Source organism: Limulus polyphemus, unplaced genomic scaffold (assembly GCF_000517525.1).
Source record: "Limulus polyphemus unplaced genomic scaffold, Limulus_polyphemus-2.1.2 Scaffold5558, whole genome shotgun sequence".
NCBI classification, from domain to species: domain Eukaryota; kingdom Metazoa; phylum Arthropoda; class Merostomata; order Xiphosura; family Limulidae; genus Limulus; species Limulus polyphemus.
Genome location: NW_013671168.1, coordinates 11693 through 38870, shown reverse-complemented (window position 1 = coordinate 38870; position 27178 = coordinate 11693). Strand labels below are relative to the sequence as shown.

The following is a 27178-nucleotide window of genomic DNA, read 5'->3' as shown; positions in this document are numbered from 1 at the left end:
ATTATAAAAACTGTTACGGCTATACACAAAATGGTCTGAACCAACCATTGTTGAATAAATGTAAGGTTAATTGGTATAAGAAAAATTCAGGTATAAGTACTAATGTATAAAAATGGCATATATTTTAATTGTTTCATGTTTCTTATAGGGTCTTAAAATGACCCTTAAATACATTTGGTATTATACTTTATTTTCACAAGTATTTATTGTAGGATGAAAACATTTCTGAAGAAATGAAAAAAAATTTAAGAGTTGGACAAAGTTTATTCGAAATTAGAAGAAATTTCAATTTTGAGCAATTATTGTAATTATTTGAGCATGAAAGTACATAATAAACTTACCTAAAACAGACTAAAACAACCAGTAAAGCACCCCCAACAGATGCTGTACGTATTGGCACATTATCAAATGTTCTAACAACAACACAAGCCCCTCCAACACAGCTTCCCATCAAAGTGCCAATAGTAACTGTCTGAAACCACTGTCTTGATGTCAATCCTTGTGGTAACCACACTGTTCCTTGTTCAAGGTTGTACTGTAATTACCAGTTTATTCATAAACATTTATACAGATGTTTTTATATAATTAATACATGAAACCATTGGTACCTCGTGAAATTCCATAATTACAGAAAAAAACAGGGACAATTGTACATTTCACAAGTATACCATTTATTAAAAACATGGTTTCCCAAGTAAAGTGATCATCAGCTGTACCTGAAGATGTCTTTACATTATTATGAGAGCAACATCTTTCTATCTCTGTACAGACATATTCAGAACACTATTTATTACCTTGGCATCAGCTAACTGTAACTTCAAGTTAACATCTTCCTAATCTGAAAATGTATTTCCGATAGATACATCCACACACAGATTGACTCTCTTCCTCATATATCTGCCTAATAGATTTCCATGTCACTAGCCTTGAGGAAACTCATGCCGATTTCATGTGTTTTAACGTGAGCTGAGCTGGTGCATGATGATATCATTAAGTGACAAAAGCCCTCCACTAATCTGATGGCAACACAACTTCCAGTAATTCCCCTAATCACTTATACTAGTGGTAACTTCATTCTTTGATGAGGAAACATAAAAATGTGCACCACAAATGAAGAGGACAGGTGAGTATCTATCAGAAATACATTTTCAGATTAGGAAAATGTTAACTTCCAAGATGATAACTCACCTCCTCACACAGATTAGCTAGAATCCCATGTTGAATTGGTGGAGAGGCCAGTGCATAATTTTACCTAGATGAGCTCCCTTCAAAAGATGCTTGAAGGGAAGCCCATGAAGTGTGACACTCCATAGGGCCACACCCATGGGAGATCTCAATTTTGTCTTGACCAGGGTATATGCTTCACCTGGAAGGGTGGAAGAATTGAGCCCCATGTGTTGCACAGATGGGCAGAATATGGACATAACTGTCCAAGCATTTACACACAAATGGTCAATTAGCCAATATATGTAGAGTGGTTGGGGGACATTCAGGATGTATCTTGTATGCTCACCTTGACTCTACTAAACAGACTCTACAGGACATATTCCAGTTGCCCAAGGAGGACATTTTAGTTAAGCAGTATGGGGTCCTATAGTGTGTGTGCTCACCTCAACTCTACTGAACAGACACTGGCAGCAGAAAGAGGGCACAAGTGGTATGAATTATAGTTTAGAAGGGTAACCCACACTACACTGAAAATGTCACCACCATCCCACTTCTAAGCCCAATTGTTGAGGATTCTCCACGGTCCACCACTTCAACAGCTAGGAACTAGAAGGTGGCAAGGGTCTACCATGATCCACTTGATGAAGGGGTGAAGGGGGGAGGATTCACATTGGAGAAACTTGGAGAGATGCACAGATCCTCATTAGACCACCAGCTTAAAAGTTTTTTTTTTACTGGAGACAGTACAGTGGGTGATTGCAAAACCCTATCTTTAAAAGCCAGTAAGCACAAGCCAGGAAAGTGGGGAAAACACTTCCCTGGTGCTGGCTTTTTCTATGATAGTCCATGGAATAGGTAATATTTGGATCTAACAATTGAGTAAAGATATATATACCAAGAGAATACCTCAAGTGGACTTCTGTAACTCCCCATCTTCCAATGGGCACTGGTAGAGCCAGGGTAAATGGTATGAGCACTTTCCATTATCTTGGCTCAATGTGGATTTTGGGTATGTATACCCTGGGAAGCAACACCAACCACCTGGTGGGATCCTATGAGATGAAAAGGGGTTTTGAACTGAACATTGTACTTATCTATCTAGAGAGAGTGGGTTGATTGAAGAATGATGATCGGAGGAAGTTGAAAACCCTCAGGAGGCACACAGTCAGATAGTGAAGATAATGAGCGACAAATTTGATGTGAAGGAATGTGGAATAGCCTGCAAGTGTTCATACAATAATTCATATACCAACCAGAGAAGTTTATGGATCCACCCAGTAAGGGTAAAAGGAAAGAGGCCCCTGGAAGAAGAGGGGTCCCAGAATATGAAGAAACGAAGACAGGGACCCAGAAAAAGGGAGGTATGTGATAAGTAACCTCAACCAGCCTGAACAGCCAATTTGGGTCTGAATGATCATAGAGGTGAGATAGAAGGATGAGAGATACGACAGAAAATGCAATCACCTTCCCGAGTGTCAGTAGTCTTAGGAAGGAAAAAAACTGATCTGAACAGAGAAATATATATTTACAATGGAAAAAGTGCAAGAAGAATCAACTATATAGATATCTGTAGGACAACAACCCCAGGTGAAAAGGAGGAGGAAATAAGTCTTAAAAGAAAGGTAGTATAAAGGGCAAGAATCCAATGGCTTGATTGATGTATGAAACAACTGTAGAATTGTCTGAAGGGATCATGACCAAATGATCCAACAGATACGGCATGTTACTGGAACATGTCCTATGGTCAGCAAGTAGTTTGAGCACATTGATGTAAAGTGAGCATTCATCCTGTGTCCAAAGGCCAGAAGCCATTATGTCATTCAAAGATACTTCCCAAACTAGGAAGGAAGCACCAGTGAATAGGAGAAGGTCCAGTCTGGGGAGGAGACAAGAGAACTTTGGAGGTGGTGTTGAAACAGTCCAGCTATCAAGACAGTTCCAAGAGTAAGGGGAGGCAGGTGGACAGTCTAGAACAATGGATCTTGTGAAAAATACCACTAGTCTTGCAACATCAATTAGAGGAAGCATATGTGTGTGTGTGACCTAAAGGAATGAGTGGTTCCAGGAAAACCAGAATCCACCAAAAAGATAAATCTATTGTGCAGGATGAGAAGGAGAAGCATGAATCTTGGTGACCAGACACTCCCTAGCTTGCAGGTGAAGAGGAGAAGGCTGAGCTCGGCTGAGATGAGAAGTGAAGAAAAATCCCAGGTGTATAAAATACTGGATGAGCATAAGAAAGGATTTGGATACCTTGACTAGCAACCCAAAATTAGCAGCCACATGAAGAAGAAGAGAAGTGTGAAGGGAGGAGTCCTCCTGAGAATGGACTAAGAGAAGCTAATCACCCATATAAAAATGGAATCACAGACTCAGTCTGTGATGAGGGTGAGCAAAGGCCCTCACAATGTGGATGAATACATAAGGGGCCAATGCAATGCTGAAAGAAAGGACATTGAACTAGAATATGTGATTTCAGTGGACAAAGCACAGAAACAAAAACATCTGAAGGAAGGAGCAATCGGGATGTAAAGGAATGCATCCAAAATGTCAACCTGGATGAAAAGGACCAACAGAGAGAAAAAGAAAATTTCCATCCAAAAGTGCAAAACAACTAGCAAGTGATTGAGAGAGGAAAGGTCGATTACCAAATGTCAGTCCCCAGTCTTCTTGGGGATCAAAAAGGGATGAGAGTAAAATCCCAGAGAAAGATAGTATAACCTCTCAATTATCTGGTACTGCCTTCTCAAGATGTTGAAGACAGAATCAAAGGAAGGAAAAACTAAATGGAACAAGAAAAGAGAGGGTGGAAAAGTGAGGAGATAGTCCATGAGTGTGGACTTGAATAACCCATCTCTCAGCAGAAAACTGTGACTGGAGTCTGCAAACTATGACAAATGGAGATCCTGATCCAACAGAATAGTCACCAGCAAGTCTTGTGGCAAACCTGACGGCAGGAAGAGGGTGTACAAATAGAGAAGGAAGGCTTGGAAGATGGAATGGAAAGGTGAGGAAAAGAGGGACCAAGTCAAGGAATAGGAGTAGAAGGACAAGGTTGTGAAATATGAGAAACCAAAAAAGGTTGTGAAGACTGGTGTCAGGCTTCTTCATTCCATGATTCTAAAAGAGACAGAAACATCACCAAAGATATCTGAGCAAAGAAAAGGAATATGAAAAATATCACAGAGGAAGGAAGTAGATAGACATACTGGAATGTGAAGAGTATCCCTACCTCACAAGTCCCAACATCAGAGGAAACAAAGAAGTGTGGATAATGCAGAAAAAAGTTTATAGGCTATAGTAGTGAATAGAAGGGTACAAAGTTTCATCTAGAGTGTGATGAAGCATCTCAGACATAAAGTGCAGGGAAAAGAGGTAACGAAGAAGGATAGTAAGAAAAAGACAAAGATTGGAAAATTGAGGACTGTAGAGTGAAACAGACAAGTAAGATATTACAAAGATTGGAATGCAAGAAAAGAAAAATTAGAATGGCTATAAGCCAAGACATGATAATAAGGTATGCAAAGAGGGTAAGGCATATGGTTATGAGTAAGAAATTGTTCCAGAAAGGAGTCAGCATGAACACTAATGTCAGGTGAGAGATGAAAAAACAAAATAATCATGTGGACTAGGGTTGTGAAGCATTATAAGACATAGGGAGAAGTCAAAGAATTTAAAACACCTGTAAGAACGAGTCTTGAAATACAGTGGAAGATTAAGGGATTTCCAGGACAAGTAGTGATGTACGTAAAGCAAATCCAAAAGGAGGTATCAGGTGATTGAATTTGTCTTCATCAATTTCAAATTTAGGAGAAGAGATGCCAGAAAAATAGATGGGAGCAGCATGCATAATGGACCTCACAACCCATTGTAAAATGGCTTTCATGTCATTCTCAGTTAACAATCCTCCTGAAACCATAGAAGTCACATATGGTGGTGTACATATTACAACTCCAAAAGTACTTAACACATTTGCTACTGCTGCAGCAATTTTAACTTATGCGCTAAGCTACATTTATTATTGCTTAAGGGCCAAAACTTTAACAACAGTTAGAAGTGATCACATCATAACATTTTTCACAATGCCCATGATCTAAAGAATGCCAAATAATTTTCTCATTTCAGATTAATCAGTTGCAGACCACTGGCACATTCTGCTTTTAGGCTTTAGGCTGTTCAATTTCAAGAACTGTTCATAACACATAAATTAAAGTTTCATTAACTATTGCAAATCTTAGCAAATTGAAGTCTAAAAAAATCTTAAACACTTCTGTGTTGTTCAGTGTCATGGAAAGGATGAAGTTATTACAAGTGCAAGTACATAGGGAGAGTTTACTGTACATAGAGATTATGTCACCCTCATATTGGTGGAGGGTTTTTGTCACATGACATTATCATGCACCAATGCAGTTCATGCTAAAAAGTGTGAGAGTTGCTTCAAGGCTATGTGGAAGATAGCTAATCTGAGTGTGGAGACGAGTTATCCTCTGGGCTTGCTTGTTTAGAATTAAGCACAAATCTATTCAATGAGCTATCTGTGCTCTGCCCACCACGGGTATCGAAACCCAGTTTCTAGCTTTGTAAGTCCGCCGACATACCGCTGTGCCACTAGGGGGCTATCCTCTTGGAATGAAGAGGTTTCACTAAGAGTAAACAAAATACGAAGCAGATATAGTAGTTCATTGAAATCAAGATTCACATGCGGAATGAACTTTTATCATTCCAATATCTTGATTTCTAACAGAAACAGCTTTATGTTTCATTGAATCTTAGAAAGAGTGAGTCAAGCTTAAAGGAGTTAATTCTATTAAACATAATAATTATTTTCTATTTGTGAGAACTCACCTGATCATTACAAACTTTACACTTCATGTTGTCTGTATTTTCAGAAGACTGTAAAAATGTTACAATAAGTAAATTATATGTATTTTTCAACACAAATACATATATTTATGTCATATTAACAATGTATTTTTCAGTTAATTGTACTTGCAAAATGCTATATTAATGAGTTTGACATTCTGCAAAGTAATTTGAAACTAAAAGGCTTAAGAAATGTCAATAAAAGATCGCAGAATAATATTTTATATATCAGATTTCTGAGAATTCACGTCTGAGCTGTGTGAATTAGAACTTTAACATCTCCATTTACTCTATTCTTTGCAAAATGGTAGGAATTTTAATTTTGTAATCATTTAACTTTTTCAAATACACTATGCTTCATATATATCTATACATCCACATAATTTTTCAATTGCAGCATTTAAGAGAAATGTAACATATTAGCATCACTGTTTACAGTGAACAATACTTTAATAAAGATATTTACATCACTGATATATGACAATGAACTTATCTCTATAGTCCCATAAGTTCTCTCCCTACAAAAAACAACAGTTTGAATAAATATTGTACATTTTTGCTTCTCATGCAAAAAAATGTGTATTTGTTCAAACTTATTGTTTCAGCTTAGTTTACAGCTGCTTAATGTAGGTATTTTCATTCTCATCACGTTAAGCTAAGATATAAGTTTATTGGAACTGTACTGAATAAAATCTAGTTGAGATAACTTTACAAGTTTAAGTATAAACACTCATTTGAGTTATATACAAATTTCTCAACCATTACAACATTTTAAGCTTTAATGTTTATAAAATCCTTTACTGATATCACTTTTGTCTTAGCTAATTTTCTTAGCATACATACTCTCACATATTTCCTACTATTCTATCCATAAATATCAGAACTGTGCCTAAATAATACTATGTAGATAATAGCAATATCTTACTACTATGATATTTCACTGATATATAGGGATAAATATACACTCAAAACATTCAAAACCTTTCTAAAGTCCAAGGGCTTTAGTACTGTTCAGTATGAGAGTTAGTTCAAGGGCTTCGGTATTGTTCAGTATGAGAGTTAGTTCAAGGGCTTCAGTAGCATTCAGAATGAGAGTTAGTTCAGGGGCTTCAGTAGTTCAGAATGAGAGTTAGTTCAACGGCTTCAGTAGTGTTCAGTATGAGAGTTAGTTCAAGGGCTTTGGTATGTGTTCAGCATGAGAGTTAGTTCAGGGGCTTCGGTATTGTTCAGAATGAGTTTCAGGGAAATCACACACACACACACACACACAGAGACATGACAAAAAACGTTGGTTTTAAATTATTTGTGTTATATGTTGAATACAACTTAACCTCTTAACTCTAAGGCAGTCCTCTGATGCCTACAAGATTTATGTAACATTACTTGAGTTCCCAGTAATCAACTTCTCACCCCCACTGAAAAAAGTAAATTAATTTAAATTTTTTTAATGCTTACTTTTCACTATTTGTAAATCCCTTTCTGCTATTAAAATAATAGATTAACTAATACTAACCTCAACTAACCACTTCTTTAAACAATCGTGGTGAACAGAAGCAACATCACCTCTACACTGACAAGGTTGAATAAGAGGGCCAGCATCCTGTCGTTCGGTGTCATAACAAATCCAACATTCAACAGCTTTCTCTGCTCCTACACTTGAATCTATCAAAACATACCAAGACTGCTCTAAGTCTCTAACTTATTATATTATTGTTTAAAAACCAGATACAAAGCAAAAGAAATTTAATCCATTTATTGCCTGCTTAATGTTTGGATTTAACCTCAAAAATAGTGGTCTGGGAGGAATAGCAGTAAAAATAATCGGTGTATTTTCCCTCAGTAAACATTTCCCTAAGGTACCACATCTTATGTGACATTTTGAGAAAGGCTGATGGCCAATAACCTGATAATGCCCCTTCGCTACACTTTGAAAATACATGTACATCAGATTGAAGCTTTTATGAAAAAAAGCAAAAATAGCTTAGGTCACAAGTATAATAAGAATATGGTCCAACAAAACAATAAAAAAAAAACTTGTTTAATAGATGGATCAGTTAAAGTTAGCTAAATACATATTAAAGCAGTTTTTAAAGTCGCAGAAAGAGCCTTGTATGAACAGAAGAAGCTATAAAGAATTACATTCTTCGAAATAAATTGTAATAACATTGTTTAAATCTAGACTAAGCAACCAGGAATTTAAATTTTTCACCAATGGATGGATTTTAGAATATATAAACGTTTCACTCAATGGTCAATGTTTAAATATAACATACCTGTTTTCTCAGTGCCTTCCCTCAATGGAAAGATGTGTGTATAACTCTTGACTTTTGAAGCCTCAGCTTCTGACTCCAGCTTTTTTAAAATATTCTGAGGGTTTAGGATCCACAACTCTTCTGGCCTGAAAACAAATACAAGATTTGATGTGTGTATGTGTATACATATATATCAGTATAATGATAAATTAGCTTAAAATCAACTACTGCACACATATGTATGTGTGCGTGTGTGTATGAATATATATATTCAAAACATATATTAAAAATTTAATCAAACAACTGCATTATAAATTTATGTTAATAAGCTTGGCATTGAAAGATAGTTAATAATATAAATTATTATTATATTATCTAAGTTTTAAATTCAAAATGAGCTCTGAATTACCCATTTTAGATTTTCTCTCTACCCTTATATGATGAAACATCACAAGAAATAATATACAACTGACAAAATGTATGCTAATATTTACTGTAATGGGCTATCTAACAATTCAGTTTTGAAGTTTGTTTGTTTTTCATTTAAATCACATTTGAGAATTATAAAGAAATGTGGAAAGAAAAAATATTAAGTTCATGTAACTGGATTGAACATACATATACATTCATTAATATATATATATGATATGTAAATGCATTAAGTTGAGAGGCCAAACTGATTCCATTACCTGACACAATTCCACAGAGCACAAGGAAACCAAAGAGCAACTCCCATTTCCACAACTCTAAACATTACATCATAAAAGTTGCGGCTCAGTACCGGGATCCTAAAAATAAAATACAATACCATTCTAAAGAAAAACAAGAACAGTAACTAAATATTGTTAAGAACTTTATAAGCAATATTTCATATATACTAATCTATCAACAATTGTCCAGATGCTATAGGGATGGATGTTAGTGATCACTGCCTAATAAGGTTAAGCAATGTCCCTGGTTTAAATAACTATCACATTCTTCTACAATCACTGCATAGTGGCTACAATAGGTCTTTGATACAATTTTCTTTACTTTTTTTTCCAAAATTAAGTCACTTAATATCAAGTGAAGGGTTTTGACCTAATGCCTTAAATTAAACTATCCAGAAGGTCCCAAATATGTATCATAATATTTAAGATCTGGACTCTAAGGGCAGCCATTTCTACATCATGATGAATACTTCTAAATGAAACAGGTATCATACGTGCTATTGGCAGAGAACATTTTGTCAGACAACACTTCAGTATGCTCACCAATGGCTCTGCCTTCACTCTTAGAATTTACCTAATTCACAAAGTTTTAGCATTTTATATATATTAAACCATTATAATACATTGATAGCTTTTTTTTTAAGTTTGAGGGGGTTGTGTTAAAATTAACAATCAGCAAGTGATCGGAGTAACAACCTTTAATCAACAAAAACATTTTTAAACACAAACCCTTTAATTCTAACCTACAGCTTCCTTTTTCATAAAGCTACAATATAAATTACAAGCCATGTGATCTTACTCTTTTTAAAGCTAAACAGTATGACTCAATGTGATATACTGTATTTTCAATAATGTTACATCCACACCATCATACTAATACTTAGTGTCTCAAATAAATTTTTTCAGAATATGTGTTTGCCTCAAACATTACTGGTCTAAGTGACTTGCAATTATCATACTGCTAGGCCTAACCATCAATATCAAACATTTTCTAGGTACACGATAAATTATGATAAACAGTTGCTTATTATAAATACAAAAGTAGATAATTGTGATTCCAATAAATAATAATAATAATAATAATACTTAAAGAACACTCACTTGTCTTTCCAAAAAGTACCAAGCTCATCTGAAATAATAAATGCTACAGTAACCAAAAGCAAAAGGGCATGCGAAATCAGACCAAACCTCGACTGACTAAGTTGTGATGTGTCTGGAGGTGCAAGAGAGCCCTCTGCAAACCCACCATGCATCTGGAAAGAAGTAATGGAAAGCTAACATTTTCCTTACTTGAAAATATATTTCTTAACGATACTCACCTCTTCACACAGAATAGCTTCTTTCCTGTTGAGTTCTCATGATCTGTGAAAACTCCCACTTAATCTCATGTGTTTGTTTGTAATTAAGCACAAAGCTACACAATGGGCTATCTGTGCTCTGCCCACCACGGGTATCGAAACCCATTTCTAGCATTTTAAATCCAAAGACGTACAGCTGTGCCACTGGGAGAGGCTAATCTCATGTGAAACCATATGAATTTTTGCCACTACATGATGACATAATGATGCAGCAGAACCTTCCATCAATAAGAATATGACACATCTGCATGTGCAATGGTTCCCTTTACATTCACGCTTACAGAAGTGAGTATCTATAATAAATAAATTTTCAGGTAAGAAAAATTTTAACTTCCAAAATAAATATGCCACACACAGAATAGCTGGAATCCCATGTTGAGATGGTGGAGCAACCAGGATAAAGATTACCTAGATTAGTTCCATTCAGAAAGCATCTGAAGAAAACCCATGGGGTGCAACACCAATGGCATGAGCTCCACAGGGGCACACCTATGGAAGACCAATCTTGTTTCGTCTAGGGTATACTCTTTGCCCATGTATGAGAATAGAAGAGGCAGAAAAGAAATGTCACAAGGATGGGCAGAATAGGTACATGGCTGTTTGAATACTGGCACACAGGCTATCAGACAGCCAGTATGTGTAGTAAGGTAGGGGCTTGTTCAGACTATACTATGTGCTCACCTCCTCTACCATCAGTCACTATGGTTGCCATGCCAGCTGCAGGAGGAGGGCACTGTAAGGAACTATATTAGTGTACATACTTATATAAACCTATACTCAACCATCAGACACTACAGGCCTTTTGCCTGTTGTGAGAGTATGATGCATCCTTGGTGTATATGGTGTGGTCACCTCAACTCTACCTTCAGTCCCTATAGGCCCCATTCCAGTTGCGAGAGGAGGGCTATGTATTAAATATACATACACTCGACCATCTGTCTCTATGGGCTACACACCAGCTACAGGAGAGGAATGTTGTTTGTTTGTTTTTCCAGTACAATGTGGAATGAACTGGAAAGAAAGTCATCACCTTGACTCTACTGAACAGACTATGGCTGCAGGAGGAGGAATTGTATGATAAATAGGTATGTAAAGGATTGAAATAGCGAGTTGTAACATTGGTGTACCTAAGGATTGTGGTGTATTATAGTTTTACATGTGGTGCGACCTGCACTACACTCTAGTATCACTCCAGCCCCACTTCTCACCATAGATGGATCCCTTGTTCTAGCCCCAGCCAGTGAGAATTCTCCATGGTCTACTAGCCCAGTGGCTGGAAACTGATAAATGGCAAAGGAGAATTTGCCTAGGGGAGACCTGGAGACCTGTGGTGTATTATAGTTTTACATGTGGGGTGACCTGCACTACACTCTAGTATCACTCCAGCCCCACTTCTCACCATAGATGGATCCCTTGTTCTAGCCCCAGCCAGTGAGAATTCTCCATGGGCTACTAGCCCAGTGGCTGGAAACTGATAAGTGGCAAAGGCGAATTTGCCTAGGGGAGACCTGGAGAATTTCCGCAGATCCCCCATCAGTCCTTCAGCCCAGAACGGTCTTAAGAACGTGCAATGGATGACCACAAAACCCAATTTTTAAAACCACCATGCATGAGTCAGAGAAGTGAACAGAAACACAATTCTGGTGCTGGTTTTTTCCATGATAGTCCATGGAATGGGTAGGGTCAAGAATGGACATGAAAAGTAACAAAACATATAAAGAAATACCACGAGTAAATGTCTAGTTGTCTTACAGAGCACTCCATCTCAAGGTGGGCACTTGTAGAGCCAGGCCAAATGGTATGAGCTCTTTGCATTATCCTGGCTCAATACAGATTTTGGGAGACAACACTAGCCACCTAATTGGATCAAATAGTAAATTAGTGGGGAGTAAGAAAAATAAAAGTACATTCACTTGCTTAAAGTCAAAAGGTGAATTAAAGGATAGTGATGGGCAGAAGTCTAAGTTCCACCAGAAATGAGACACCCAGGTGATGTCGATAGTGGGTAACAAAAGTTGTGTGGGGTAGTGCACATGCCAGCATGGAGAATCTTCTCTAGAGGATGGTGAAAATGGTCTGCAAGAGAATGTGCGAAAGGAAAAACGAAAGAGCTGACAATCATTCACCTTCAAAACGTAGGAAACCAGATGGATGAGCTGGCAGATCCATTCAGTAAAGGTGGTGGAAGAGAGATCTCTAATAGGGAGGGATCCCAAGGAATGAAAAGACACTGACTGGAACCCCAAAAGGAGGAAGTACAAGACAGATAGCAACAAATGACCCAGACAGGACCCAGGGGTCTAACCAGGTGAGAACGATCAAAGGAATGTGGTATGGGAAAAAGGTGTGACCATCTCCCTGAGAAACAGAAGTCTTCAAAAGGAAGGTCCCGTGGGGGCAAAGAAGAAGTTATGTGTGGTGGTAGAGAGTACGGGAGGTACGGGCCTCAGGCACGAAGGAAATATGATTTTAGAGAGAGGTAATATAGGGAGAACGTGGTAAGAGATTTGAAAGCATGAAAGGGTGAGAGCATGAAGAACTACATTCAGGTCCCAGTTGGGCAAAGAAGAATGGATCTGTTGATAAGGGAGGAATGGAAGAAGATGGTAAGAGAGGGAAAAAAAAAATTTTGGTTGTACTAGGAAAGGTGAAATGTGGTACATAACACTGCCCAATAACCTATAATGATACAGACAAGCCACAGTCTAATAGCCATATAAAGAAGGAGGTAAAATGTTGTAAGGTAGGCTGGCCAGGGGCAAAAGGGTGAAGGATAAACCAACAATGATAAGCATGCCATTTATGTTGGTATACAGAAGAGATGAAAGGGCAATAACAGTGGAACGGAAAAACACTACATGATCAGATAGTCCAGGAGGACGTACAGCGGATGGGCATAAAGGAAGAGATAGGACCAGTCCTGACTGAGGGCATCAACAGTTAGGGCTGGAGGGTGAAGTACTGGATACCAAAAGTGGGGAAGTTTGGTATTAAGGGGTGCAGCAAAAGCATTTATTTCGGGAGTTCTGAGTTGGGAACAGATCCAATAGGATGGAGAATGGAGGGACCATTCCATAGGTAGGATGTGGTCTCATCAAGAATGATATTCACTGTACCCAGAAGATGACAGGCTATTAAACTCACCCATTTGGAATGGGCCCAAGAGAGGAGGTCCAATGTCTGAAACCAAAGGGTTCTGCACCAGGTTCTTCCTTAGTAGCTGATATGAGACATCACCATGAAATTGTTGGAGTAGATCACCAAATGATCCACAACGAGGAGAAGCAAATGATAGCATGCCAGACAGACAGCGATCAGCTTTTCCAGGGACCAAGAACCCAAAATTAGACAGTCACTCATGGGTGCTCTTCATTCAGAGAGAGAAATTCCATAAAGAGGTGAAGGTCCAGCTTAGAAGGAGGCAAAGAAACGTCAGAGGTGGTGTTGTAGCAGTCTAGCCACCAAGCAAGAATCCCCAGTAGAGAAGGAGTGAGGAAGACTGGTGAGGACAGTTGATACCTGGAAAGGTTCTACTGGAGGAGAAGCAAATGACAGCATGCCAGACAGACAGTGAGCAGCTCTTCCAGGGACCAAGAACCCAAAATTAGACAGTTCATTCAGGTGTGCTCTTCATTCAGAGAGAGAAAGTCTGTAAAGAGGTGAAGGTCCAGCTTGGGAGGAGGCAAAGAAATGTCAGAGGTGGTGTTGTAGCAGTCCAGCCACCAAGCAAGACCCCCCTGATTGTGCAATGCCTTATGTAGGAGATGCATATGTGCACAACCAAGTAGAATGAGGGGTTCCAGAGGAGCTATGGTGGTCCATAAAAGAGATAAAACCTCTCATGCAGAATGTGAAGTGAGGCACAAACTTTGGTGACCAGATACTCGAGGCCTTGTAAAAGAATTGGAGAAGGTTGGGCACAGCTGAGGTGAGAGTTGAAGAGAATCCCCAGGTGGATGAGATATTGGGTCAGGGTAAAAAAAAGACTTGGAAATCTTGATGAGCCTCCCTAAATGAGCAACTTCATGATAAACAGATGTGTCTTTGGAGGATTCTGCATAGAAATGGGCGAGTAAAAGCCAGTCATCCATATAAAAATGAAATCACAGACCCAGGCTCTGAAGATGTTGAGTGAAAGTCTGCATAATACAATTGAAAACATGAGGCCAATGCTCTTCTGAATGGAAAGGCACAGAACTGGAAAATGTGATCCCCATGGACAAATTAGAGAAATATTATGAGAATGAGGTGATCGAGGTGTAGATAAAAGCATCCAAAACATTAACATGCTGATCTGGTAAAACCAGCAAAGAGAGAAAAATTCTCAATCTAAAAATGTGAGATGATCAAAGAAAGATTGATGGAGGAAAGTTGATAATCAAGCACCAGTCCCTGTTCTTTTTGGGGACAATATTGAGGCAATCCAACATTAGCCCCTTCCAGAAGTTGAAGGTAAACAAGATAGGATGGGTGTCAAAAGGCAACAGGTTGTTAAAGAAAAGGAGGAAGAAAAGTGAAGAGAAAGATAGTGGGAAAGAACTTGTATAGCTTATATGTCAGCACAGAAATGTGTCCACATGTCTGTAAACCACAGGTGAGACATCAGATCAAAGTAGTACAGGAAGCAGTGGAAGGTCAGAAGGCAGGAATAGAATGGGGAGCAGGAGAAAGTAGAGGGACAGAAGTGGAGTGGAGAAGTTGAGACAAAGAGAATAGTAAAGAAAAAAAGGAAGATTGATGGTAGGCAGCTTCAGCTCATGATTCAAGGGAATTATGGATGCACCAAAAACCTCAGACAAAGAAAAGGGGTAAAACAAAGGTCCTGGAGGAAGGGAGATTAGACTTTCCAAAAGGTCCCAACAACAAAGGAACCAAGTGAGAAGAGAATGGGCAGAGGAGGTGGAACAGGCCATTGTAGAGAAGATAAGCATTCTAGATTCCCCAGAAAAGTCATCAGAGGAAGGATGAAGTGCTTCCATCATAAAATAAAGGGAAGAGAAGCACCTACAGAGGGTAGAGAGAAAGGCTACATGTCAGGAAGTTTGTGCATTAGACAGGGAAACAGCTGATAATGAATCTGCCCCTGAAACAGGCAAGAGTGACTCCAAAGACTAAGTGTTGATGAATGGTTTGACTGACCACATGCAAGAACATAAGAATCAGTCAGGTGAGGGGAACGAGGCATAAGGTTGCAGGAATGAAGTTGACCTAGAAAGGAATTAGCATGTACAGAAATGTAAAGGGAGGGGAGAAAACAAAGAAATCATGAGAGGAAGGGTTATGTACTAAATAAAAGGAAGAGTCAAAGGATACGGGAAAGAGAAAAAGAACTGTTCATACCCGAGTAATAAGGTTTTGAAAATCCAAGGAAGATTGAGTATTTTTCAGTAGATAAGGACATTTCCAAAGCAATGGACATGGAAAAAGGCACTCAAATTCGTCCTCTATAACTTCAGATATAAAAGAATGGAATTGGAAGTAAATGGTCCTGGCTGCATCATGGACTCTACCACACACTGTACAATGGCCATCACATCTTCCATGGATAAAGAACTTCCCAACAAATTATTGGTATTTTGTTCAGGGTGAGGAATATCTTCACTCACATCAGGAGAAGAATAGTTCACAGTTTAGTGAGTATATTAAAACTCAATGAAGCACAAATGTAGAGGGAGTCATTGTGCACAGAAGTGTGTCACACTCCTATTGATGGATGGTTCTGCTGCATGATTACATCATCATGCAGTGGGGCAAATTTATGTGGTTTCACGTGTGATTAAGTGGGAGTTTTCACAAGGTTGATGGCTTGCAAGTCTCTCTGGCAGATTACACAAACTCATGAAGAAAAAAGCAATTCTGCATAAAGAGGTGAGTATTCATCTTGGAATAATATATTTTTTCTTTTAACAATTACTTATACACATATTCTTTGTCAATCACATATTAACTCAGTGATATTTCTACTAAGTTTGCAAAATTTAAAATTTATACAAAATTACTAGTTTAATCAGATAGGCACAGATGATGACAATATTAAGTGATAAGTCAAAATCAGTCCAGTTAATTATCATCCTACATTCTTGTTCAGTCAGTCATCTCATTGCCACAAATGAAAATATTTTATTTGTGGCTAAACAACTAATTAACAAACAGTCTGCCATAGTGATGAAAGCATTACAAAGCACAATAGCTTTTAAATTTTAATCCCAATTTTTTCTTTAAAATGTATGCAGTGTATCAGTAATTACAGGTTGCTTTATTTTATTACAAGTCAGCCTACATATGACTGCATAACAAACATTTTGCCAGACAGGAAACTTCAATCTACAACAGTAAAATAGCTCAGTCACTGCTTGGGGTAGCTTTTTGAAAATTTGAAAGTTCTAAATTATGTTTAAATTTGTTTTGAGTTGCTTTACCCACAGTAGCTAACAAAACAAAACAATATCTGGAACATACCAACCTTTAAAAAAAGTAATGTGCCCAAACAAAAAATTAAGTTAATCTATGATACAAAGTTTAAATGAACTTGACCATTACTGAAAGAAATAATTTCTAATTGTACTTACAACATGAAATCATGGACATGAAAAATGGGTAATGAGGTTAATTTACATAACCTGTTGTCATACACATATACATCAAACATGATTTTAGAATATTTAACAAAATAAATATTACATGACCAAACACTCTACATTATCACATTTCAAAAATAAAATGTACACTAAAGTTATACTTCGTTGTTTAAGACACAATGTTACTTACTTTGAAATACATCTGAACACCATAGATAAGAAAAAACACAACCACCACAACTATCAAAAAAGCAAAGAGTCCATTAAAAATCCTTGTGAAGAAAATCTGGAGAGAAAAAACATTGTAATAGTTAATAAATTAAACATTTCACATCACAAAAATTGTAAATGTTAAACAATAAAAAAAATTCAGAAAACAAATTAGTTGAAACAGTCAATTCACATCACAAAATAAATACTTAAAGCTGGTCTATCTAGCATTGAAGTTTACATGTAAACTCATGTATGTTCTATGACCATTCTTGTGCTTAATTTCATAAAATAACAAAGCACATTAAACATTTAAAAATACACAATGATTTATTGCAAAAGGTTAAAATCAAAATCTACTTTTAATTTCATACAATAAATTATTGTGTATTTTTAAATGTTCAATGTTCTTACTTATTTCATACATGTAAACTACTTCAAAATGCTTTTGATGCAATTCTCACAGAACTGTTGTCAAAATGTGTCAAGGATGTGGAAATTAAACGGTTTCTCCAAATTCAGAAAAAAATTTGAAATATAAGTCTAATTACCAAGTAAAGTTATGGAAGTGTATTATTCAAATATTAGCAATATAAGCTAAGTATCAAAATTATGATTATTCTAAAACAAAACAAGATTAGTTAAAAGATAAACTTCTATACATTTTTTTAGGAACAATGCAATACACCTTATATTCCTAAAACCTAGAACTATGCAGGATAACCTTAAGACAAAATTTCTTGTCAACAAAAGTTTTAGTAATTTAAAATGTCTCTTCTCTCCTTTAATCATAGACCAAAACAACAAGCACTTAACCCTTATTTCTTCTTTAAAAAATCAATGATATCTGTTATAATTATATTTTTTCTTTCTTATTTTCCACAAAATTATTGTTCAACAGTTTAAGAACATTTTCCATCCTGTTATATTTTTATTATTATTATTTACCATCAATTTCTAATTCTTTCATTTGTACTAAGTAATTGTTGTTTTAACACCCTGAATTAATTGTGTACTTTAATTTTAGAAATATAAAATCAGTTTTACATGGTGTATTACTTTTTATATGTTTTGAATATTTAATTTGTTATTACATGTACATAAAAACAAACTCAGTAAGAGCTTAAAAAGAAAAGTTGCTTAAACACACATTCAAACAATCAGAGTGAGTGTAAACTATTTCTGCTTCCTAATAATAAAAATAGTCACATACGAGCATCTTCATTAAACATAAAACATTAACATCTCTCATTTGTACCAAAAAGTAAATACCATTATAACAACAATCACAATTGAAGAAATCACAATACTTGCAAAGTGTGAACAAGCAGCTTTTTATACTTATAAGATCCCCTTGCAATGAGTCAGTTTACTTTGTACAAAATTCAGCTGATGCAGTGCATAGTAGTAGCAGTGCTTAGGTTCAAGAAGACCATGCATAACTAGTAATTTCTTTCATTAATATTTAGTCCTAAGAAAACATACTTGCTAACTCCCACTTGTTATAATTTTTATACCTTGATTGCTGAACAAGATCACATAGAATCTTTAAAGCATTATCTCTCATCTCCAAAGTCATAACAGATAACAGAGACAAAGATAATGATTGCTTAACTACACAACATGCGACATATTAGGCAAATAACATAATACTGGAAACTACACTAGATCATTAGAACTGAGTGATTTAATTAATTACTTACAAGCAGGAATTATATTGATTACTGTCACGTAAACTAATCAATTAATAAAGAATAGAGTTTCCAATTATTACAATTTTCAATTATTCCAATGAATCAATTAATTTAAATTACAATGAAATGTCATAAAAAAATAGCTAATTGAGATTAGTGTTTTCAATTATTCAAACTACCCATCAAAATATTGCTATGTTTGTGTACATAGCTACATAATGGGTTATCTATTAGTTATTTAACCTAACTTTGTTGATTTGTGTGAGGGAGACTCACGATTCAAGGATCTTGGGTTTGATTCCTATTGCTACTAAACAGAACTTGCTCATACTGTCTGTTTTTCTTTTTGACCTCTTGACTAGAAGGAAGGCAAATGACTGAAACCATTCACTGCCAACTACTTTTTTGCTTGCACATACTACGATTTGAGGAGCACTGTACTAGTCTGTTAATTAAATGTAACTGATTAATGAAACTGAACATTAGCAAAGCCCACTAATTATCCAGCTCTGTATATAACACTCAAGTTCAAATACATGTCCATTCTTAGTGAACAGAGTTGCATGTTCAAGTCACTTTTTTGACTACTTCAGAAAACTTATATTTTTACAGAGCAGTGTGTGCCACCCTTAAAGTTTATATGCATGTTCATTGATTGTTACAGTTAGAACTAAATAAAAAATACTCTGTATATTTTACTATTCCTGTTCTCAGTAACTTTCAAATTGTTACAAAACTTTCTCTGTCCTACTCACCTTTTCACACTCATTATGGATATCCAATTGCAACAATACAAGTTCAGCCAATAAGAGAGAGTATGTGATGACATTAAAGGCTAAGAATCCCAGAAACGACTTATTCAGAAAACGAGGTTTATCTAGTCTCAAGTTTCTCAAGTGGAAAATCTGTAAATTTTCAAATTAATTTCTTTAAAAACAGCCCACAAAAAATAAACAAGAAGTCTTACTTGTACTTCAAATGCTACTTTTAATTAGTCTCTTCAAAAATAAAAAAAGGAAAAAAGACAACATGGCTTGTTTGAAATCATAGGTGCTTCATATAAATTGAAAAAGACATACATATATACACACACACAAACATACACAGTGTTCAAAATGGGAACTTAAAAGTCCGGGTTTGAATCTATACTAGTCCATTAAAACATTCTTTAAAGTGCCAACATACATGTTTTTTGTTTTCAGAAGTGCTAGTACAGCATACCTTTATATACCAGCCCATTTTAATCACCGTGTAAATATTATCAGACTTTGTGAAAAAAAAAAAATTTTGTTGAGAGTAAGAGAATTAAAAACTAATTTAAAAAATTATTTATCTTAAGCTTGTTTGGAGTACATTGATGGTAGAAAATTTAGTTTGGGAACTAAGCAATACCAATAAATGACCTAATAATTGTCAAATATTTTCATTTGCTATTTTGTTGGTCTGTTACATAAAAATTTTAATATATGCATATAAGTATACAAAACTAAAAACTGAAAAATAACTATTCTGACCATGAGGACCCTAAATTTTGAAAAAAATAAGCCCCTTTAAATTAGTTAGGACAACAGACCTTAATGGATTTTTCTGGCTAACAAATACAAGGAAATCCATTGTGAAAATGAGTGATCCTAGCTACAAAAAACATTATATAGTGTTGTTTTTAAAGTGGACTATGTAATTGGTTCATTTTTCTTCGAAGTTAACTTCATAATTGAGCCTTATCAGTTATAAGTTCCTTATTACTAAATTTAGTGGTAACAGCTAATGGTCTCATGGTGGAACTGCTCTCTACATGTTTACAAGTTGACTGTGGATAAAGTTAAGACAAAAACATTGAAATGCAGGTCATAATTTCACAGTTTCAATAATTCATATTATAATTTTAATATTTGAAAAATGATGTAGTCTATAAATTGACTTACATTCAAAAGTAAATATGTTTTAGTCAACTTCCAATCAAATTCTTACTTTGACTTGTAGGTTTCATAAATACACATGTTGACATTATGAGATGAAAACATTCTTTTTACCAACAATAAAAAAACAACTTCTAATTGTTTCAGAGGAAAGAAGAGACAAGATACATCCTCACATAAAATTAGTTTTTTTTAACTACTTAAAATCTCACAAAATAACCAGGAACATGTGAACAAAACACCATGGCTATTTTTAAGCATGAGAAAATGTGAATTATTGTTGACTATAAAATAGAAACAGAATTATAAAAAAATTGCATAAATCTTCTTGCCCAGGCATACAATAATTTATTTCTATGCAAGTTATTTCCAAATTATTTAATATATTAGATGGAAGGGGATCTAAATATTAAAAAATTGCAAAATACATAGTACATACTTCAGCCCAGAAACAAACAATCAGAGAAGAGCCAGTCAACAAAAGAGGGTAATAAGCACTTAATAGACTGGATGTCCACTGTACAGCAGAATTATTCTGAAGAAAAAAAACAACACTGAGTAAAATATCAAGCTCACAAATTTCAAAGTGACTATATCTACAATAAGATTCATACAAACTAAGAAAAAAAGATTTAAAATATATTCTTGAAAATAAATGAAATGAAAACTAATGTTTTTGAAAATAAAATAATATTCAAAAGTTACTTTTAGTTACTAACAATTATTTGGACTAAACAAAATGCATGACCTTCTACTCCTTTTTCCATGTCCTCCCATCATATGTATGCAACATCTGTAAGCCAATCATGTCATTGTAATGTAGCATTGTCAATATCAAGTTTCAACTTTGAATATCCTGTATCTTTTATAAATAGATCATGTCCCGTACTAAACAATAGTAGAACACAGTAAGTAATGATAGTAAGTTACCTGTATATAACGTATAACGAATTTGTTGTTATATATTTATTTTAATATCAACATTGTTTACATAAGTTTATATTTAGAAACATACATAGCTTATACTGCTAGATAGGTATTGCGAAACTCCTGCCTATTCTCCAAAGCTGCAGAAGATTCTCGAGAGTAAGAATCAACAATATATCTATATATGTAAATGTTTAAATATAGTTCTGTATTGTTATGTAATCTGAATTTTCTAGAAAACCTTCCCATGCCTATAAATACAACCAATGCAACACACCTAAAGGAGAGTGTCCATTAGTAGTTCACTATAATCAGTGTGCTATAAACTTCGAAAGTTATAACAGTGATTTTTATAACCCTTATCAATCGGAAAACTTAAGATATTTGACTAGGAACATTTATAAATTTCTAACATTACAAATCGTTTAACTTCAGTGGATTCTCTTTGGACATTAGTATTTTTACGAAAACATTACCCAACTTCAGTGGACTAACAATTCAGTGTGTGTGGTAAAGGACAAAGCTAGCTAGCTTACCAGCAAATCGTATCTACATTGACTTGAAATTAACTCACTCATCATAAACTCTCGATAAGATATCAAAGGAGTTCCAAACTAGAAAGAAGATTTTCTATTGTTTGTAAGTTTGTGAAACTTTTGTTTATAAATTTTTGTTTGTAATAATTATTTGTAATAATTGTTATTGTAAATTGTGTTGTTGTGTGTATATTAAAATGTATTTGTTAAAAACGAAAATGGTGTGTATCAATCTTGTTGGTAAATATCATAAACTGACTGTATATCGGCTTTAAGTTAACTACTAAATCCAAAGTACAATCTAACTACCAAATCTAAATTATCAGTTAACTCGGCTTTGGACTATTTGAAATTCTAACACGAAGAAAGTTTAAAGTAACCTTATAGTACACCTATTAACATGAAGAAAGTGTAATCATACAATACACCTATTAACACAAAGAAAGTGTAAAGTAACTATAATATACCTATTAACATGAAAAAATGTAATCTTATAATACAACTATTAACATAAAGAAAGTGTAAAATAATCTTATAGCACATCTATTAACATTAAGAAAGTGTAAAGTAACCTAATAATAGACCTATTAACATGAAAAAAATTTAAAGCAACCTCATAATAGACCTATTAACATGAAGAAAGTATAATCTTATAATACACCTATTTACATGATGATAATGAATATGACACTTGTCTCATTTCAGTAAACAAAACTGGAGATATTGATCTGTGTTTACAAAGGACAATTTACAAAAACTTTACAGTAAAATTTGGCATACCCTTACTAGTCCCTGGAAAATGAAGACAACCTAGGAACAAAGGATTAAGAAAACCTAGCTCAGTTGACACAAGGAACTATAAGAGAATAAGGCTGAATGAAGTAATCAATAGTATACACAGGACATAATTAAAAATCTTGACTGGAACAATTAACACCAAAAAGGATGCAAGTAACATATCAGGGAAGACATAAAAACATGATATTACCATGCCCAACAACAATTTAGTAAAAGGTGAAACATATCTAATATGGATACTTGAACCCTTTACAAATACAAATCAAACAACAAAATGTTTGAGTATAACCAACCACAAATATACAAAAGGGTACTGTGAACTCTATTTAGTATTTGAATTACACAAGTTCACATATAGTTTCATCAAGAAAACTTTAAACATAATCCATTCTAAGAACAGCACTTTTAGAAAGTTGGAAAATAGTGGTTTGCATGGAAAAATGATAACAGGAAAAGCCAAGTATCTGGTTGTTAAAATTGTAGAACAAACATATTACAGTTTTTTTTTGTTTTTTTTACTTCTGGATGTATACTAGTCTTGTGAGACAAAGAACATCAATGAGAAGGAAGAGGACGAAGGAAGCTACAACGTAATCAGTCATTAAATGCAAGTAAACAATTCAACAAAAACTGCTCTTCATCACCTAAGACACAATCTTTTATGAACTGTAAAATCAACTCTGTAATAAATTTTACTTTAAAATAATCACCAGCCTTCATTTCCATTATACCCATCACTTGGGCTCAAGCATCAAATTAAACAGTATATTAATCATAGGTAAACGTATATTTCTATAACACTGTAGTTTTTTTCAGAATTATCACATGCCTCACTCAGTATAGGAGAAAGAAAGAAATGCTTGAAGAAAATCATCAGTGTCCATAATTTTTGTTTTTAAATAATGCTTTACAATTTGCACTGTGTTGCTTCTTCCTTTATACTCAAAATGAAGTTAAAATGGTATTCAAACATCTTTAAAACCTTAACCATTATTTGAAAAAGTCTGTACTTGTGTGTCCACTTATAACTGGCAAACTACTAAATCAATTGTCACTAAACATGGTATGTATTCTTAGGACCTCAAGGAATAACAAGAAAGTGGTCAGCATTCAAATCTGACCCCTCCCCTCATTTCACCCTTGGGGGTGGACTATATCCACTGCGCATTGAACAGGTACATTAACTAATTTAGCATAAGAAAAATTAATGTACAAATGAAAGGAAAAAAGAATAAAAAAGGAATTTTTTTAGAAACAACAAATTATGCTTTAAATTTTATTTTTAATAATCTTATAAATGTGTGTATTGCTCAATCTTCAAAACTTTGTATAATAACAAATAAAAAAGAAATTAAAATAGAAATACCCATTTTTTAAATTAATATATGTTATTACTGTTAATAATATAACAGAACATATACAACAAAATGCTTTGTCACATACGTAGTATCAAACAAGTTATGAATCCATCATGGAAGAAACAGAAACTGAAAAGGAAATACTGTCCAGCAATAAGACATTTGGTGAAATGAACTAACAAAAAAAGTTAACTGGATAGGCCAGATATCCATTACATAAAAGTCACAGATTGACCCAGATATAGAACTATCAATAGTCACAGTAGTGTCCACATTAACATGTTTAAATGAAACATTGTAAATAAAGTTTACCCACAAAAAAATATTTTAAAATTTCAAACTGGATCAATTTTGAAAATCATTTTCAATTATATAAACGTCACCACAACTTTCATAAATAGTTGGAAGATTATTAAGTTTATACTACCTTCAAATGCAATATTCTACATAAACATTAACAAAATAAGTTTGACTTCTATTCATTATAATATAAAATCATAGCATGGACAAATCACAAAGATATTTCACCCTTCTAATAAATGTTATTTGGAAATTGGAGAGATTATCAACAACTACAATATACTTACTGGAGAAGAGAAGTAGAAACCCCTAATAGCTGTAGCAATAGAAATCAGCACATACAAGGCCTTTTGAGTTGTTACTCTGCATGCTTTGACAACAGATGGGGTTTTCATCCGACAAAATTCTGATTTAATACAGACAAGCTGGAGAAAAATATGTCACAAAAATGTTAAATAAAGAATTTGGAAGCTATAATTTACTTTTTCTCAAATGCTATTATAATGGAAGGCTTGTCTTTTTCATATACAAAAAAAATATTACGTAAGAAAACCTATTTGTAAATTAAACAGTGTCATTAACACATACATTAACTGCGGTATTAGTAAAGTCATATGCTAATAAAATGTATAGGATTAATTAAAATGTAGTCTCTGAAGACTAAGTAGAGGATTTCAAATGCATAGACCACAGTTAAATTATAAAATGTAAAGACTATTTGAATGGTGAATAACTCGCAAGTCTTTCAACACATCCTATTTACCTACAACAAAAAACACCAAATGTCACTTGTAACAATTAAATTACACCTACTATACTAACAACTCAATCTTTACTAGGCATAAACAAAGGACAGAGCAAGTCAGATGTTAACATTTTCCAGCACTGAAAATGTAATTTCGATAGATACTTCCTCTCACATATAGCTTTCCTGATTCAGTGCTGCTCTCCATATGAAAGTTTCTCTTTCCACTAGGCTCAAGGCTCCCAATTAAACTCACATGATGTTGCTGTATTACTGCATGCAAATGAGCATGCAACAACCATCTTAGCACAGTTGACTCCCTCTATACTGATTGTTCAATCATCACTTTGAGATTATACAAGAAAAGATGCACCAGAAGTAGGGAGGAAGGGTGGGAAGTGTGAACAGAGGTATGTAGCTATCAGAAATGCATTTTCAGTCTTGGAAAATGTTAACTTCCAATACAATATGAAACTACTTCTCACATATAGCTAGAATTCCATATTAAAGTGGTGTTGGATCCGGTGCAAAATTTACCTAAATGTCTAGATTACCCCCCATTCGAGAAGTACCCAAATGAAACCCATGGAGTTGGACACCCTATACCATGGAACAGTGTATGGGGACATCCATTGGAGACTGTACCTCATCTGTACCCATAAAAAAGATAATTGTTGCTAAAATGGGCATAAAATACAAGCACAGTCCAGAACCTGTATAATGCTCATGGAAGTGCTGTATGCATTGTGTAGCTAGATCATGGCAGACCATACATGATGGATCAACTCCAGTACAAAACCAGGAGGAACTGGGAATATTTCTTCCAGGCTGTGGTATTCTTGATTAAAATCAATATCATGGCCTCCCAGTAGTGTTTACTGCTACAAAACTTAAAAAAAAAGGCTAAACTTCACAAGCTACAGGCTGAAATCGACTAAAATATGGGTTATTTTTAGTGAAATCCCTCTTGCTCAGGTGCTATTTTATAACTATGTCCTACAGAACCAAGTATGAGTATGTATTTCAAGTATAGTTGTTTCCCACCTTCTACTTAAAAACTAAGGATAAGCTTTCTTAAGATGTAAATGAGAAAATTCATTTCAAAGCTCACTCTAAACTCCCATTTTTAGGAATAAGAGGAACATGTAAAAAAATTATACAAAAGTTATAATTTTCCTATACTGAAAATATATTTCCAATAGGTACTTACCTCCTCTCAAATAAATAGTTATTTGGTGCTGCCCTCTATATGCAAAGCATATCACATATATTTTTTAAGCATGTCACAAGGCTTAAGCTCCTACGTATCTTACAATTGCTCAATTCCAATGCATCTTGCTTGCAAATATCATGCAACAACCCTCCACCAATAATAGTGCAATACACTCTCCTGATATATGCGACTCCCTCTATTCGATTCTACCAAACTATCACTTCTAGTTTTGGCAGAAAATGGAAGCACAAGTTTTGAGTGGGGAGGAAGTGTGAGAGAAGGTCAGTACTTATCAGAAATATATTTTCAGTATAGGAAAATTATAACTTCCGATACGGTATATTACCTCACACAAATAGCTAGAATCCCTCCTTGAAGAGGTGGAGGGAAAGGTGTGAGGAAAAGAAAGAAGCATCCTTTGAAAGCATCTGAAGGGCACCCTAAAAGAGTAGATCCTCACATTAGTAGGATACATACGTGGAAGACTGCACCACACTCCTAACGTAGGTAACGAATGAACTTTAGGTAAGTTACCTTCGTTGTTAAATAG

The 27178-nt window shown here is 34.9% G+C and overlaps 1 protein-coding gene across 4 annotated transcripts in view; it reads right to left on the bottom strand.

The window, feature by feature from the left end:
* The window catches only part of LOC106472726, a 45439-nt gene that overhangs the window by 7196 nt on the left and 11065 nt on the right, over positions 1–27178 (bottom strand). For 3 of the 4 annotated variants that reach the window (XM_022401268.1, XM_022401269.1, XM_022401267.1), the window contains exons 4-14: positions 24958–25095; positions 22995–23024; positions 21191–21286; positions 19588–19737; positions 17119–17214; positions 10094–10245; positions 8972–9070; positions 8304–8428; positions 7544–7692; positions 6013–6060; positions 342–535 (exon numbers count right to left, since the gene is read on the bottom strand). In XM_022401268.1, the coding sequence (XP_022256976.1) occupies positions 342–535; positions 6013–6060; positions 7544–7692; positions 8304–8428; positions 8972–9070; positions 10094–10245; positions 17119–17214; positions 19588–19737; positions 21191–21286; positions 22995–23024; positions 24958–25095 (1277 nt within the window). The remainder of the gene's footprint in view (positions 1–341; positions 536–6012; positions 6061–7543; positions 7693–8303; positions 8429–8971; positions 9071–10093; positions 10246–17118; positions 17215–19587; positions 19738–21190; positions 21287–22994; positions 23025–24957; positions 25096–27178) is intronic. The other variant, XM_013933382.2, reaches the window with a different exon arrangement.